Genomic DNA, 18,083 nt, shown 5'->3' on the forward strand with positions numbered 1-18,083 from the left:
GGACCGTCAGTGGAGAATCCAGGTCTATTAAAACCACCAGACTTTGATCATCTGAGAAACACCCACGGGCCGTCCCAGTTCCTGTTGGCCCAGGACATTCAGTTAACTGACCAACGTCATGTGACATTTCTCGGGAATGTTTGTTAAGACGTGTTGACTCAAGCAGCACGTGTCAAAAAGAAACCACATGCACATTATGAGACAGCTCAACATGCAACAAAACACTCAACATCCGGTTATGCTTCAGTTTACAGTGTGTGGATACCCTGTCAGAGGTAACACAGACAGGGACGCTGACTGTCAAAGCAGATTGTACGTGCTTTGAAATGATTCGGTCAGTTGTTATTCTGGTGCGTCTCTTCAGAGCACGAGGCCTCACAGTGATGAGGAAATGGAGCAGCGGTGTTTAAGGGGACTCAAGAACTGTGTCGAGAATCCACCCGAACAACCCTGATGATGATGATGATGATTACAGCCAGGAAATATGGGAAAAAGACAAAACAGAAATAACCACAAATTAAAACTCCACGTCCACGCAGTCGTGGGCCTGAAAGTTTCTCCCATAAAAAAAAAAGTGAATGCGTCACGTCTGGCTGCTGTTTTGGGGAATTTTCTTTTTTTATTAAAACTCTGAGAAAACCCTTCAGAGAAAAGTCTTGGTGTTTAAATGTGGGTGTATCAACCGATTGAGCGCTTAACAGATGCTTCGAATGCTGCGTTTAGTCTTAAGGAATTAAGATGGCTAGACTTACAACAGATAGAAAGGACACTTGCCGGTCCATAATTATAACCTGACTTTTAATGCAGCTAGTGACTGACTACATTAAGAAAAGGTTCAAAGGGAAATGAATTGCAATTTGTTGGCATGTTTCCTCCAGCCAGATGCATGAGCAATTAGAAAACATGAATTTCACTAAAAACGAAAGAACTCCAAACACATTTTACCATCTGAAGAGTTTGATGTGAGTGTGAGGAGCTGCTCTGTGTGCTGCAGCTCTGTGAGGAGGGTGTGGACGGCTTGTTTGTTCGGATGTTTTCCATTTGCTCTGGAATGCTCTCAGAGCTGTTGGTTAGAGATGATCCGAACACACACTGTACATCCACCCACACACAAACTGCAAGACATCAGGGTTTCCACACACAGATGGATGTCAAACTACGAAACGTTTCAGGGGCTCTAAAAGGTGACTTACCGGGCCTCAGTAATGTCAAAAAGTACGAATAGAAAAACTTTTTTTTTTAAAAAAGAAAAAAAGCTGGTGTTAATTATTTGAGGTGTTCTTTAAGATGTGGAACTACAGCTCCCATAATTATTTGGCAGTTGTAAACAGGAAGTACAATGTTTCTAAGGATTGTGTGAGTTAGTTGTGGGCTGCAGCTTGAGCTCCACATCTTTCGGCATGTGTTTGTCTTACAATTTGTAACTATATTTAACTGGTAGCATTAAAAGCAGAGACCGACTGATACTGATGTGTGCGAGTCAAATCAGAAAGGCTGTAAAAATCCCGGATGCAAAAAAAGAAGTCATAAAGACTGAATAATGAGTGAATTTTTTGTGATGAATTCAGTGCTAGTTATATCCTCACAAAGTTATGAGGATGATCAATGACACTCGTTTTTGGCAGTTGCTTTAATGTAGCTGTAACTTAATTTCCTCCATGACCTGTGTCTGTCATTACTGCGTTTAAGTGGGCCAAACCAATTAACTAAAGCTAGTCCCAAAATGAAAAATATGCCACAATTAACTTAATAAATAACACATGGTTCATATTGTCATTATAACATTTTATTGTTTTTCCAAGCTGTGTCTCAGTTTCTTGTGTTTTGACCGAGACTTTGTTTTACATCTGTAATCAAATATTTTCTGCAGCCTCATTAGTCATCCGTCTTTTTGATCGAGTTGTTTATGTTCTTATTTATTTGTCTATGGTTGCAGTAACCTCACTGCTGTTTGTGTCTTCTTTCCCCGGTGCAGGAGGAGCTCCCACGAGGATTGTATCTGATCAAAGCTCAAGAGAGGTTCAATTCGATTTCAGGGATTTCCATCCACTGGAGCCGTCATGCACTGGAAAGAAAGTCCCACAATCCTGCGTTTCAGAGTTGTTGACCAAACATTCACATTCACATGTGGCCGTGAGAAAATCCCACATCATCGCAAAACTGTATGAACGTGTTGAAGAAAACACCCTGACGCTGTGCATGATTTCTTGTTTCATCGTGTCGGTTTACGTTCCAGCTAGCTGCGTGTTCGTCTGCCGTCTTTCTTTTTCTTTGACCATTCAAATAACTTCTTTTGATTGTCTTTGTGGTCATTAGTGTGCTGATTTTATGCAATCTGGTCTTAAATTAGCACTCCTGTTCCAACATCTGCATAATATCTGCTCTTATATCTGTATGTGAGGAAAAAACTGGACTAACAGGAAAGTATTGCATTTGGGACTCAGCTACTGATATTCTGTGTCACCTGCTGTTTGTTCTAATTTAAGGCAAAATAAAAGTTAGATGTTCATTGTGTTGAATATCATTCACGTAAATCTACGTTTTTGTATGTTGTTCATTGAATGTTTTAGCAAAAAGCCTAAATGAAATTGCGGATAAGAAGCCGTCAGCCTGTTCACCGGTCGTGTCGCACTTTGAGAGTCGTCAAGAGGTTCACTGAACTATTCAGAGGAAAAGAATTTGGTTTACTTGACTGCGAGAGACTGAAGTACGAGAGAAACGCTAAAAGTCAACTCACCCGTGGAGGACATCGCTTCACTCCAAATGTACCACAGAAAGATTAGGGACACTCCTTTTACGTGGGGACCCACCCAAAACAACACAACACAGCCCGCTTTCATCCTCGACTCACTTCAAAGGTTCTTTATTTTGACCACAGCGATGCAACGCCGGAAAAACACAACGAGATTTGTGCCAATGAAACAAGACGTGACGGCAACGCCGACATCACCACAGCAAAAGATTGAATGCGGTTCTTTCAGGGGTTTAATGAGCAGCAAAAACTCAACTGGTCGTAAAATAACATTCTGAAAATTTAGGAGCGTCTTCTGAAAGATATTCTTCAAAGTGGTGTACATACAAAGATGGAAAAAAACAACAACAATGTAAGGCAGCTGATGTCCTGACTCGGACTAAGCTTCGTGGGTAAATATGAAAACACACGATAAACCAGAGTATTTGCGGAGTGTGCAGGTAACTTTTCTATTTCATTGTCTTGCGTTGGTCTTCATGTCCTCTCAACACTCGGCCTGAACTCGACAGAGGCCTCGCAGGCAGCACGGACATCGGAACAACTTCAGTCGACTCCACTTGTGTTTTTAACGATCAGTCCGTTCTGTTTTTGTTTGTTCAGTTGTTTGATGAAAAGTTGGGACTTTCGAACAACCCGTCCAAAAAAAAATCTTCACTTTGGGTCGGTTGTGTCACAAAAATGGCGCATGTACTGCATGATTACTGCAGCCTAAACTTTCTTTATGCTGTAAAAAAACAACAACAACAAAAAAAACGAAATACAAATATTATATTACAAAGCTCAAATGTTAGTTGTTCCATTTTAGTGGCTGAGAAGGAAACAAAGTCTGTATTCAGTTCTTCTCAGGAGCGGAGCAGCCGCGCTCCGGTGATGCAGGAAGACTCGACCCCACCTACGCTCGCAGCGTGAGGCTTTGAACCTCTGAGAGGATAGCAGCCCGATGATTCGCTCTAAATATCAGGATCAAAAGGCTTGCAGGGGGAAGCCCAGCACTGTCTGTGGTCCAGATGCAGAACCCAACAGGACAGGTACCAGCCTCAGAAGGTCTCTGAGAGGAATTCCCAGCTGGCTGCTCCGCGACAATAAATCACCGAGGGAGCTGCAGCCTGCAGGGGAGAGAGAGAATAGAGACTGAGACGAGTTCAACGTCCCGGGATCCTTTGCTGTAGCAGGACGCTGGGATGGGACTTTGCCGAGTCCGGTGGTGGTAGAACGACTCAAATAAGTTACTTAAGTTAACTTAGTAGTACAACAAACACAAAAACACTCCATTAGAAAGTAAAAGTCCTGCATTTCAAATCCTTAAATGAAAGCAGAGAAGCATTTTCAGCAATATGTACCGAAAGTAACAAACATAAAAGAACTTGTTTCACTTTCGAGAGTTTAGATAACAAATGTGTCTTGGTTGGAAAGTTAAGAACTCGTAGACGTCTGTAACTCACTAAACTTTAAGTTGTCAAATCTTCAATAAAGCATTAGATAAACTCTCAAACTATAAGTAACCAGTACCTGCAGCTGCAGGTTGTAACTACAATTGCCGTGAGAGGTTGAGTGTTTCCCTCTGAAATAAAGTGAGGTATAAAGTGGGAGGAAATGGATGTTCCAGTGAACTACCTCAGAACTGCACCAACAACAGTATTCAGTAACTTTATAACTGAGAAATTACGAGATGAATCAGGGCTGCTGACATCGTGGAAACATCAGGTCAATTGTGGCAGGTCCTGGGTAAAAGCAGGGCCCAAAGGATCGCTCGAGTCTTTAAATGATCGACTCGGATAATCTATCAAAAAAATGCATATTTATGAAAACTTCATGTATTGAAGTATCTGTGAGCTTCTTGTTATTTTATCTTCTGACTTTTACTTGACATTAGTGGTTGAAAACGGTTTTACTTTCCCTCCCTCTATAATAGTAAAAATGGTTTGGTCCATAGGTCAAAAAAACTTTATAGCGGAAAAGTCAGGGACTTTATGACCAGACAAGAGATCCTGAAGAGGAAGATGCAGCTGCAACAAGGTGAGACATCCATTTAGCTAGTTTAAACATCTGGCAAACACAGACACGGGATGGACAGAGTGAAACTCCTGCTGCTGAGAACCATATGTTGAGAGTTTACATGCAAATGTAAGTGTACACAAGTGACGCTGTCCAGTTTCCTGGGAGCATGTGTGTGTCTCTTACCCTCCAGCTGTGTGTGTGTGTTCTTGAGGCAGGGGATGGAGCGGTACACCAGGAAGCAGGCCAACAGGATGGACTGGGTGTCCCTCGACAGGCCCTCGCCCCTCGTGTAGGAACTCAGCACCGAGCTGTTGTCTAGAAGAGCAGACGCACAAGGCATAAATGTATTTTTGTGTTTTCAGTGGGGTATTTTAGTGAAACGGGATACATTGAATTGTCATTCGATATCTCTTTGTGACTGTCACGTCCACCTGGTTGTAGTCATGGACTACTTTGCTTTACAATCACGTGTTTTTAGCATCTGACTTCACGCTGAGTCATTTACTTCAAACACAGTGCAGCTCTGCTCTCTGACACATAGCTGGGAACTGGACTTTTAGTATTTTTATAACTGTTCTGGGTTCTTTAATACGACTGCTGTATCCGTCTTCATTTGCTGAAACTCAAACTTTTATTTTTCATTTTGGGTAACATTTTTGTGAATGAAACTTGCTCACAGGGCTGAACATGTCGGTGTACAGACGGGTTTCAGCGTGATGCCATTTGTGAGAAAAAGGACCCAGAATGACTCCGAACCTATTAAGAGATTAACATGAATTTTTTTTTTTTTTTTCGGATAACTGTAAACCCCACTTTCGCTGTAATTGTTGGGGCGTTTGTCATTCTGATTATGTTGATGATGAAATCTCATGAACATGTACCTCTTCATGAGCAGGAGGCTGAAACAAGGGATTTACAGAAAGTTTTAATGTACATGTTGCTGCATTTCTGTAATGTGGTTCATTTGCAAAATATAAATTCATCAAAACTTCCATTCGATAATTATCTCTGTGTAAAAATCCATGAAATTCCATCATTGTTGGGAAGTTTGTGTGACTTCATGTCAATGTTCACTGCTGCATTTCCTTGTGAGACAGAGAAAAAAGAAGAATCATAAAAGAACAAGGTCCTCATACATATTTCCTTCATGGGCGAGTTCCAGAGAAACATTCCTGATGCTTGAGTTCAAGTTAATTTGAGTTTATTTTCTATCAGAGCCAAGAGGCTCAATGAGACATGAAAGTGAAGACATGCCTAAGGTGTTTACGTGACCACAGTCTGGTCCAACTACCCCACCTGTTTCCCACGCCTCTTGGTGTGCTTTTATTCCTGTAAGTGTGTTCAGCAATGGAATTTGTCTTTGAGTGTATACGCAGTCTGTTTAACTTCTAAACTATGACATTAGTCTGCTACACCCTACGCAGGAAAACAAGCTGAGACACATCCAGCCTGTGAAATACTCAGCCGGTGACACGGCTGCTCAACAGTTAAAATGGACTTTTTGTCGCATGTAGTAAAGGAAAAAAAGAATCGAAATGAATCGAATGGTTAGTTTCATCTTTTTTGTTTGTTGGTATCTGCATATCAACTTACTACACTTATACACGGAAATGTCTTTGCGGGGCATGTTGAAAGAGTGGAGCCGAGGTGACACCTGTCATACGGTTCACAGCGGATTGTCTCCAAACCAACTCCTCACACCGTCTTTAAACCGGATTTACACCTGCTGGCTTCACAGGAGTCCTGGAGTCGATACTTTTGCACTCCAATCTAAATTTTGAGAGTGAGGTTTGACCTGTTGATCACAACCGCAGCCATAAACAGGTGTATCATATGCGACCGGGCTGCACTGTACCACGTTGTTTTATTCACTGCGGTGAGAGCAGAGGTCACGGTGAGCAGAGGGTTTGCAGTTCGCTGCACGCGTGTTGCTGACGACGGGAAGATAAATCCGAGCCTTTGTTCAGCATCCTTCATGTCGTCTTCATCTCGATCAATAGCTACCCACATCAGTAGACGCGAACCCAAGCAGCCCACGCCGCATATGTTCGCTTGTGCACACACACATGCGGCGTGGCTTTACATCTGTTTACAGATGAGGTACAAAAAAAGAAGCAACGCAAAAGTATAAATCCATGAGCCCAACGAAGCATAGCTCGGATTAAAACGTTCGTAGCCTTCTGAAGGAACCATGTTCATTAGTTCCTTGGAATGAAGAATGAGTTACAGATGTGAACTCTTTTCCACCCTGACACGACAGATGTTTGTGTTTTTTCACAGGGATTTTCCTGACATTGTTCTATGTTCAAAGCTAAAGTGGGCAAAAAACAAGAACAACCCGTATTTAAAAAGGCATCTAAGAGTCAATAAGCAGCAAATATGAAGCATTTTAGTGGGACGCAGTGTTCAAAACATTTACGATGCCCGATAAGCCAGACTTTACATTGTACGCCCGGCTGCTCTGGACTGAGCTGAATTCTCTTTTGTTCAATACAGAGCTGCGTATAGTGATTATTTTCTTTACTGATTAATCTAGTGATCATTTTCTTGATTTTTTTTTTTTATTTGGTCTACGAATGAATTAAATAAACAAACATATCCAGCATCATTTCCTAAAGTCCAAGCTAATTTCAACTAACAGGTTCGTTGTTTCTCATTCTGCCAACATTGAACCACTTTTTAAATTAGAGTCAATTGTTGATTGTATGACCTGACTAATCTTGTAGTTTCAGCTCGTGCACTGTGCACTCTACTGTAACGGTTTCTAAATAGTAACCTCCTTCCTTACCCTGAATCATCACCCCTTTGATTAACATCCGCTCACAATTCAAGAAAAAATAAGTGCATTTGTGCAGCCGCAGATCAAGTGTAATAAAACTCCAAATACTGTTATTTGAACACCATGTGCAGTATTTATGAAAACAGCTGACCGGCCTTCTCATTCACTAACACTGTCCTCCACTCATCCCTCCATCACACCTCTCTGCCCTCCTCACCTCTGAGCCAGCTGTCCAGTGCCACGTCCACCGCGTTCTTCATGACGGGCAGGAACTCGGAGGTGAGCAGGGTGTCGTGGCGGTTGGCGGGACCTCGCAGCATCCTGCTGTCCCACAACTCCACCACCAGACGCAACTGCCAGAGGGGGAAGGTCTGCAGCAGGTCGCCCCGACGCAGAGCTCCGACCGCCTGAGAGACACAGAGGAGGACAGAAAAAGCAAACACCGTGTTCACAACTCTGTAATGCTAAGTGTTCTTCAACAAAGACAACATTATAATCCCAGATGAGAGCATGTAATACAAAACAGAAGCCAGGAACTCTCTTCTGGTTTACACTGTAACACACGAACTTATCTGATATCTATGACGAACAATTAAATCCTGTTTTCTTCCAAGGTTTACATTTTTGTTCATCGCACTCCCAAGATGTATTTTAGTCACAGCTTGAGAATTCATTTCCAAACCTCTCGATAACCGATTTAGTTGACCTCACCTGAGAATGAAATCAACTTGGAGACTTTAAACTAACCTCCGACACTCATTTCACTGCATTTTATTTATTGGAACATCTGTATTATTGATCCTTTATTGCTCTGCACATGGCAAAATATTGACAAGTGATTGTCAGGAGGATTCAGCAGTTACCACACAACTCAGTGTGTGCATGTGTGTGTGTGTGTGTGTGTGTGCGTGTTACCTGCTCGATAGCGATATACGTGGGCAGCATCTCCTGGACACTCCTGCGTCACACATTCATACAGCATTGCCGAGAACAACACCAGAGTGTCCTCCCTCTGCAACAACACAACAGAGCCCGTGTGGGTTAACTCAGCAAGGCTGGTGCAAACAACACAAGTTGAACATTCTGACATGTAAACATGGAACCGAACGTTTAAAAACTTTTGTCTTAACATGTTCATTTAGGTTTATTTAGCAGATACAATATGTAGTTATTCTGGTGCTTTATTTAAGACTTGTTCATTCTTGGTTACGATCAGTTGTCCTTTTCGAGATTCATATCTGTTTTGCAATGATGTGATTGGTACCTTGAAATATTTGGCACTTTTCCATTTGAGGCACAAATCATTGAGTTAAGTCCGACGCAGACCTTCATTTGCATATTTGTATTGCCTCTTTATGTGTGGGAGCTCTTATTTCATGTAGTTTTTGGCATTTACCTTGTGTCAACACACCTTGTTTGTGCACAAACGAGTGAGCACATTTAAGTTTATTCTTCTAAAGAGGGTGCTTAGACACAAATAATGACTTGGAAGATCTTGTGATGAAAATTAAGGGTTTAAAATGTCCATAGATGAGGTTTCAAACAGTGAAAAAGTCAAACATGGTAATGGTACTTTGTAGAGGGCCTTGTTTATTATTCGTTGTCTTTTCAATCTGACTTATTTCAAAACGGCACACAGGCTTCACAGGGTTTTCCTCCTCAATCTGACCAACTACACTGGTTTATTCATAAACTGCACACTAATTAAAAACTCATTTCAATACTTTTAAGGCCATCTATTCATTTCACAAACCTTTAAGCACAAGGAGAAATATGGAGTCGGACATTATGTGTACATTTAGTTCGAGACAAAGAGTTATTTCACGCTACGTTAAAAAAAAACCAGACTGCGTCAAATGTGCCGATTATCTGACGGAAAACACGACATCCTCAATTTAAATACAAAGATCTGGTTTACGTGGAGAGGTAGAAGAGGCAGGGGCAGAGTTGATGTGATTTTTCTGATAAAGAAAATTGAAGAGACGTCTTGTTCTTGTTAAATTCAATTACAGAAGGTCACGCTACAAAATGATACATTTTCTGCCATTTTACTGTAGAAGCTGAAACCAGTGACCTCTGCGCAATCTACCCAATTAACCTGATGCAGTGATGAAGTAGCCTCTTTACTCCGAAAATGGGAGTGAAGTGATTAATAAGCAGATTAAGCAGTGGTCATGACAATCTATACAATCTATTTTAAATGCTTAAATTGCCTCTTGCACGACATGTACTATAAATATCAAGCTGCTTTATTTTTCAACCAAAGCAGATCTGCCAAGTTACAACGCAGAAACTTAAAGCTTGTGCTGGTTTTCCCAATTGTTTTCCGTGAATCTCGTCCATAAATATATTTTGTTTTGGGAGACTGAAATATCCCAACAACTCTGACATGGATTTTCCACATAATCAGTCCTAAGGACTTTTGTAACCTCCTGACTTTCCCGCTTTTAATTTAATTTGTTGCAGACAATCAGCATGTGCTTGTTAAATGCAAAGTGAGTAGAGGGTAATAGAAGTGTGATCCCTGAGCTTTATTAAGTATTTTCCAAGTATTAAAAACGCTCCAAACTTCAGGCTTTCGTCAGCCTCAGCTGCACGTTGTGTTTAGTGCTAATAGACAAATGTTAGCATGCTAATCGGATGATGAACATACTAAACATTAAACGTGAGTGTTAGTATCCTGACCTTAGTGTCAAAGTAAAACCTCACAAAGCCGCACACATTTTTTTCAAAATTGTTTATGGAGACTTGATCATCATCCTTCCCAACTGTTGAGTGTTCGTTTCTTCCTGATTCAGACACGACACGTGATTTAAGGTATCGGCTCACTGAGCTTATAAAAACACAGAGACTCTGGTCAACAATCCCTATTTGCTTTTCCTTCTCTACCGAAAGCCTGACATGGTTGTATGTAGAATGAGTGTCACTTCTTAGTGCCACATCATTTCTGTTTCCTAAAACACATCTAGTCCTGTATATTTACATGCATACTCATTGTTTAAATGTTCAGAAGAGCAAAGCATCTCATTTAGGGCCACCGCATATGAACAGATGACTATTATTCTTGTAGTATACGAGGATTTTAGCCAGATCACGAGGCATTCACGTGGTGATTATTGTTTGTCCTGTCCGTTTCATCAGTTCTTTTGCCTAATATTGAAAAAAGATATATAGAAAGAATAATTAACATATATTCAAAGTACTTTTTCACATGTTTGTGACAAGGTATAAGACTCTATCCTGAAGAAAACCTGAATCAGAATACAGAGTATTAGCAGGAATCCAGTGTGTCTGTAAATGTGTTGATTTTGGTTTTGGGGAAAAACAGCCATGTCTGGGTATTTTCCCTGCAGCCTGGAAGGAAAATGTTTGGAGCAGTTTTAGCAAAGCAGCGATAGTGATCGCGGCCACACACAAAACCAGAACTATAGTCGTGCTGCTCAATGTGTGAATTAGTGCTCAGTTTCCATGATATCTGATAACACATTCAATTACCCTGTTTTGACTTTCCATTATTTAATTGAAAGCACCACTAGGGACCTCATTGCCTCCCTGTTTGCTGATGTTATTCTAACAGTTTTGTGACCAATACAGTTTGACTGAAACCACTGAAGTTCCCCGGAAATTTCCCCACCAAACTCCCCCCCTGTTGTCTGGGAACAATAACACGAACAAAACCAATATTGTTTCAAAAGAAAAATCACGAGAAGAAACATGTTGAGTGTGTAAACCTGGTTACAAAATAGGTGCTAGAATTTTCTTTAATCCTGCAGAAATATAACCTCAAACATCATCAGATTTTCACATAAATTGTAAAAGTCGATATAGAGAACATAATTTTAAAAAATGACACAAAAATGTCATAGTTGGTCAATTATTTATCCAGTATTGCATATCTGTGAGTTACTTTGAGTATCTGGTATGACAGTGAATAGTTTCAACTTCCCAGTAGCTGTTGATCAGTCCTGCACATTGACTTGAGGGTCTGTCCACAACATGCCTATTAGTTTAAGGTCAGGACTTCGACTTGGCCATTCAAAAACATTCATTCTTCATTCTTTGGAAGAACAACTTGTGTGTTTGGTAATGTGGTTAAAATTATATCTACTTTTATGACTTGTGTGAAATTCTGAGGATGTTTTAGGTCATATTTATGCAGAAATATAAACAATTCTTGAAAAGATCGATCAAGTCTTGAGGGGAGAGCTACGTGGTGCAAACCTTCAAGCACCAATTTCTCACATCAAGACGCTATGGTTAACATCCGCTGCAATTCTGAAAATTATACAGTGTAGTACGTTGGTTGAGTCTAGTACAGTGGATGACTGTTTGATGTTACTTGTGATTGGTTAAACCAGCCACAGCACATCTCGTGTACACAACAGCAACATGGCTGCAAGGAGTTGAAATTAAGGAGTAAACTTAGCTTCAGAGTATACCCGCATCTATTTCTGGGAGTAAAACTCACGTGTTTCATTCCTTCTGATGATTTACAGAAGAACTCTGCAAAGGAGACCAGAGCAGGCTCAGAGGTGAACGTGGAGATGGCTTCGGGCTGCAGAGAAACACAAGGGCATTTTAAAAATATTTAGATGGAGCAACACAGAAGAGGTATAAAGAAAAAAAGGACACAAAAGGCAATCAAGAAAATGTAAGAAGGAAAGATTTTAGACAATATAGATTCAGAAGGGATGAATGGAGGAAATGGGTTTATGGAAGAAAGACAGAAAGGGAAAAGGAATGCAGGCGAAGAAAAAGATGAAAGGGGAGGAAGCACAGTGAGGACGAGTGGAATAAATAATGTGCGTTGTTTCCCCCTCTGGATCTGCAAGTATATTGACAGCGTACACTGAGGCCATCAGGAAACCAGTAATATTCTGACAGCTCCACCGCTGCCTGCTGAACCTGTAGTGACAACCTGCCATGACCGGACACAACCGCTTACTGGGGAGAAGGTCAACTCAATTCCTAGGAGCAAAATATTGTGAGGAAGTTAGTAATACTTCCCTAAATAACTGCATGAATCAGCATGATAAATGTATAAAAACTGCTGCATCTGGAGCGACAGAATCCGGGTAGCTCCTGAACCCCTGAGCTTTCCTTTGGCTTCTGTAAACTGTTCAGACTAAGCGCTGGGCACATGTTAGAGGCAGCTGGTTTGCAGACAAACTCAATGAAAAAGACTCAACTTGATGAGGGTTTGTGACACAATTTGAGGTCAGGATGTGTCTGCAAGATGTGACCAAAAACGTTCTGGTTTTGTGTAATTGAGACCAAGTGGTCACACTAAAGAAAGAGTCGTGAGCAAGACGAGGATATTTTTGACACCTCTGTTTGCTCGTCTACTTGTATTATAGGAACAGGTCAATAATGAAGAAGCATATAACAAAACTGTCCTGGAAAAATTTTGAAAACCATCTGCTGAAAAGACACAAAATGTGGTAAACTTTTCATTAATCTGCTACATTTCTTATTCTTTCACATGAATTAAGTAGACTGCAGAAAATGCTCTGGTGCCTTGGCTGTTTGTAGGAAACCTGAGCACAAAAGCACAAACAGAAATTTGATTGTCTGTGCGTAACCTCAGTAATGGCCATGTCCCCCAGATCAGCCAGCTCCACAGAGAATAAATAGACTTCTAATGATGGAAGCTGTTGGTTTTGTGTAGATGCGACATCTTCGAGTGTTTACCTTGAAGGCTCTGACTCCAGAGTTGCGGTGGTTGACGGTGGTGGCCAGGAGGCTCTTCCAGCCCTGAGGGTCGTCTTTGTAGGGCAGCTGGCCGGCCCGCAGTTTTACATACAACACCCCGTCTCTGGACAGGATGGACCTGAGGGGGAGACACAATATCATTTAAATCCATAAACCAAATCAATACATTACATCAGATTTCCCTTTGGAGTCCACTAATCCGTATCCAGCACAAAAGAAATGAAGGTGGTCCCTAATGACTGTCACACTTTTTATTGGTTTCATTTGCACCCCTAAACCACTTTAAATTGTAAACACATGCCATTTTCTTTGAGTTCCCTTTGTACTCACTTAAGATGCTGCGTTTCTTTGCTCAGGTCTACCGACAGTTCCCAGTAACGAGGCCCCTTCACCTTTACCTTAAGGAAATATATTTACACAAATTAGAAAAAAAAACAACAATAAGAAGTTGAAGCTATGCTTAATTTATCTGAAGTAAGTGTGGGCAGCTCGAGGAATCGATACTGCTGATACGAAGGTTGCAAACTGTTGTTTTGAGAATTTACCCGTTTGAGAAGGTGCAGCTCAGGAAGCATCGTGGGAGCCATCAATTCTACCGTCGTCTCCTCGTACCACTTGGTCTCCTGAAACAAGAGGAAATTAAATCATTACAACTCACAAAAACAAATAGTTATATATGCACAGTTTCAAGCTCTTAAAGTTGAACTGTACACAACTTAAAGCTGCATCAAAGTGAAATGATTCTCAGTATTGAGTATCAATATGAGGAGTATTGAGTCCTGTGTACTGTACTTAAACATTATGTTACCAAGAAGTCACAATAGAGAACAGCAGAATGCCAAAAACAGACTCCTGAGGGTCGCCAATTCCCAAATTCATGAATTCAAATGTGTTTGAAAGTGAACTGTCTCTGAGACTAAGTAGCCTTTCTTACATATCTGAATTCTTCTTAAATGCCTCTGAAAACATCAAATGTATATACGTTTTTGCATTTCTCTCACAAGAGGAGTGACACAATGATTGATTATGTTTTTTTTCTTATAAAAGTTTAATAAAAATTATTAAAATAAAAAAAAAAAAAATTTTTTTTTTTTTTTTTGGTCATTCCATATAGATACCAACCATAAAACTACAATCACTCCGGTTCGATTCCTGTTACCGTTGTTGCATCCACACTCTTTCTCTCTGAAGGGCATTACACATTACACAGACACATCATCCAGACAGAAGAAATGGTTGAGTTTGTAGCTTCAATGAGCCAAAATGGGCCGCAAGTATGTTAAAATAGTTGTTTCACCGCATAGTTGACACGCACAGAAATGCTGGGAAACAGGTCAGTGGTGTATCCTATCAAGATGACACACCAGAAGATGCTGACAGTCCACTGGGCGACAGAAAACAATGGGTGATGTGTTTTTACACTCGGGTGGTGCCCTTAATACTGGAAACCTCTCAATTAAGTTATTGAAAGGTTTATAAACCAAAGTTCTGCTAGGCATTCTTGACGTTTTTAGTTCCTCATAGACAAATGGAAACTGGCTGGTGGTGCTGAAGTTTTTCCAGGAACCTGAGATGCAGCTCATTTGCTTTACTTCAAGATACTATTTTAAACTGGCACATCAATGCAGAGCGGAAACTAAACCTCACACAGACTTAGAACATGACTGCTGCTATAATTCAAGAGCTAAATTACACCATATTGCATTGGCTGTGACAAAATACAAACCAAATCCCATCATATGGAACTTTCTGGGTCACAAACCACCTTTAAGTTTTTTGTTTATTTCATTCTTTTGTCTACTATGATTGTTAATGTCTATATGAATGTATTTTAGTGTACAGATGGACACACAACTGTAGGAACTAAAAGCAAAGAAAACAATTATGAAAAACCAATGACTAATTATCAATAAAACCTAGTACAGCAGCTCTAGAATTGTGCAGTTGTCAAGCAAAAAATATGAATGAGATGCTACCAGTGGTGTAGTTGTTACAGTGAAAGGAAGCTGCATGAGTTTTTACAAAATCTATTTTGTAATTCATTGTAATCAAGCGTGAAATTATGTATCTGCCACCAAGCAGAGAGATAATGTCCAATCTGTGAGGAGGAGGAAGCCGTCCAGCTGACGAAAAGCAGAACGCGGCGGTTTGCTGGTTAGGTGTGGTTTTTTTTTAGTGCCTCAAACAGAAACCAGCACACATTGTACATTACGCTTTGTGTGACAATTTGTCGAGCGGAAGTCCAATGATAGACAATTTTACAATAGCTATGACAGAGAGAACCGGAGGTGGGGGATGGTTGGTTTTACGGTTATCGGACTTTTGGACAGTGAAACGAGAACACAGGATGTCGGCTGCATGCCTCACGCGAACCGACCTTGTAGGTGACCTCTAAGAGGGCATAGCAGGGCTTCAGGGAGTCCACGTCCACGGGAACCAGCAGCCGTGGCTCTGCAGCCAGCACAGCCAGGTGCCGCAGGGCCTGCAGGTGGTAGCTGCAGCAGCAAAAGCAACATTAACACGCTGTTTTTTTACTACAGTAGAATATGCAGTTATTACATTACATTTCATTTAGCTGACGCTTTTATCCAAAGCGACTTACAATAAGTGTATTTCAACCATGAGGGTACAAAACCCAGAACAACAAGAATTAAGAAAATACAATTTCTTCAAGAAAGCCAAACTACAAAGTGCTAAAACTAAGTGCCATTGTAAGCGCTACTAAAGTTCTCCTATTCAAGGTAAAGTCGGAAGAGGTGTGTTTTTAGTTTGTGGCAGAAGATGTACAGATTTCCCACTGTTGTTGAGGAGCTTATTCCGCCATTTAGGAGCCAAATCTTTGTTCCCATACCGGGAGTTGAACCCGGGCCGCCTGGGTGAAAACCAGGAATCCTAACCGCTAGACCATATGGGACATATTGCCCATTAACAAAATGGATATAGAAAACCAACCATATTGATAGCAGAAATTAATGGAAGCTCTTTTTTTTTTTTCTTTCTACCAAACCTACATAAAAACCTGAAGAATTCATAAATTATTTTATTTACATTATTTGTTTCATTAAGTGATTTTAATTCAAAATTGTCTTTTGTTAATTGCACACAAGCATAATGTAATCAACAATTTCCCTTCCCCATTCATAGGTCATTTGTGTCACCCTGTAGTAAAGAAGCCATGATCTACTTTGAGGTATTTTATTTATGTAAAGGCTGTTTAAAAGGCATTTAAATTATACAAAAAAAAAAAAAAAAAAAATCAACATTAGCACAAAATACCATCGGTGAATCGAATGCAAATGTTTCCAAAGACATGAATCCCACGACAGGTTTCTGCTGCCGGACGTGATGTTTTATATTTAGCACCATGTACACATGGGCTTCGTGTGCATTTACGAGCAGCGATAAGTTATTAGTTACAAATAATTTCAGAGGTTTGCTTTAACTTGCATGGTGCAGCAGCAAGTCCACATCGTCACTCATATTTTTTCACCTTCTGATACTCTTTGCATTATTTGACCAGCGTCTTGTCGTGTTACGTGTGTGTTTGTCTCACCGGTTGTCGGTGCTGTGAGCAGGAAAGTGTGGGTACAGGGCGCACAGCAGAGCAGCGATGGCTGAATTGGAGGTGCTCAGCGTGTACCTGATAGAAGACGATATTACAAATAGTTAAAATACATTCCTCTCTGTCTCTCTCTCTGTCTTACACTTCGCTGTGACTCTCACCATCTGCCAGAATTTACAGTAACGTGCGCATTCAAATATGTAATCAAGACAAGACAACAAACATTCACATATAAACGACAATAGAAACAAAATTACAGACTTCACGATGGCAATAAATGTAGGAATGTCTTATTCAAGTGGTGCATACAACACATCACAAAGCACGACGCTGTGCTCCAAATGAAACACTTTTTTTTTTTTTATAAACACTCCGCCCTGTTAGTTAAACCATGTGTGTTGTAATCTAGTTAACACCATCACAGGCCTTCACACAGCCTCCTCAACATAATAGTAGGCAGTTAAGTGTGTACTTTGACAGATAGGGTCATTATAATAATGTTGGGTCAGACAATACAGGCTGCCTGGGCCGAGGTGGTGATGGGAGTACTTATTAACGTTTAGCTGAGATAAAGGACGCTCCTCTTCATTTACCGGCAGATTGTGTCAAGTTTAAGAAACAAAACGTCACTCAACATTTAGTTGTTTTACCACAAGTTTACAATTCAAAAGACCTAAAAATAGATTCCCTGAATGTAAAGGTGATGGAAAAACAGGCAGACTTCTCGGGAAAACCTGGGCAAAAATCATTGATTCGTTGGGTAATTAATAGCATTGACGGACAAATTGAACACAAACTGGATGAAAATGAAGTACTATGGACACTGCTGCCATCTTTGCTCTTTTAACATACTGGTATTCAAAACTTTTTGAGAATTGTATTTGCTATTGTTTTAATTTACCTGACTACATTTCTGAAACCAGCATCAAACTGACCTTTGAACTTACAAATCATAGGGGAGCAAATGATGTTTGATTGAAAAATGTAATGCAATTATTTGTATTTAACTGAAAAACAGAACCAATCAGTGGTCACATAAGTCCAACCACTAATAACCTACTAAAAGAAGAAGTACTGTCAACATTGAAGAAGGAGAACTTGAACTATAAGTCGTGTGATTCACTGAAGGTTTTCATTCCTCTAGTCCAGTGGTTCCAAACCTTTTATGCTGGGCTCAACACTTTCCACTTCTGCTGAAATGAATGAACGTGTGCAGAAAAAAAATAAGACTAAAACTGTTTTACTATTTTACTCTACCAAATACTATGAATAAAAAGTTA

The 18,083-nt window shown here is 40.4% G+C and overlaps 1 protein-coding gene and 1 non-coding gene across 2 annotated transcripts in view; both read right to left on the reverse strand.

Annotated features, from left to right (window-relative positions):
* Positions 1-2,834: 2,834 nt before the first annotated feature.
* Positions 2,835-18,083, reverse strand: part of anapc1 (anaphase promoting complex subunit 1) — a 45,395-nt gene continuing 30,146 nt past the window's right edge. Inside the window, 11 exon segments of the mRNA XM_069712307.1 lie at positions 2,835-3,858; positions 4,934-5,065; positions 7,747-7,936; positions 8,445-8,477; positions 8,479-8,541; positions 11,998-12,084; positions 13,221-13,359; positions 13,572-13,639; positions 13,787-13,864; positions 15,619-15,736; positions 16,795-16,881. Coding sequence (XP_069568408.1) covers positions 3,716-3,858; positions 4,934-5,065; positions 7,747-7,936; positions 8,445-8,477; positions 8,479-8,541; positions 11,998-12,084; positions 13,221-13,359; positions 13,572-13,639; positions 13,787-13,864; positions 15,619-15,736; positions 16,795-16,881 — 1,138 coding nt within the window. The 3' untranslated portion in view covers positions 2,835-3,715.
* trnae-uuc (transfer RNA glutamic acid (anticodon UUC)) lies at positions 16,084-16,155 on the reverse strand. The gene has a single exon. It is a non-coding gene; the product is annotated as a tRNA-Glu (tRNA).

The sequence above is a fragment of the Brachyistius frenatus genome, unplaced genomic scaffold, assembly GCF_029030835.1.
Source record: "Brachyistius frenatus isolate BFR_SWC_R1_liver_20210118 unplaced genomic scaffold, ASM2903083v1 Contig_108, whole genome shotgun sequence".
Classification (NCBI taxonomy): domain Eukaryota; kingdom Metazoa; phylum Chordata; class Actinopteri; family Embiotocidae; genus Brachyistius; species Brachyistius frenatus.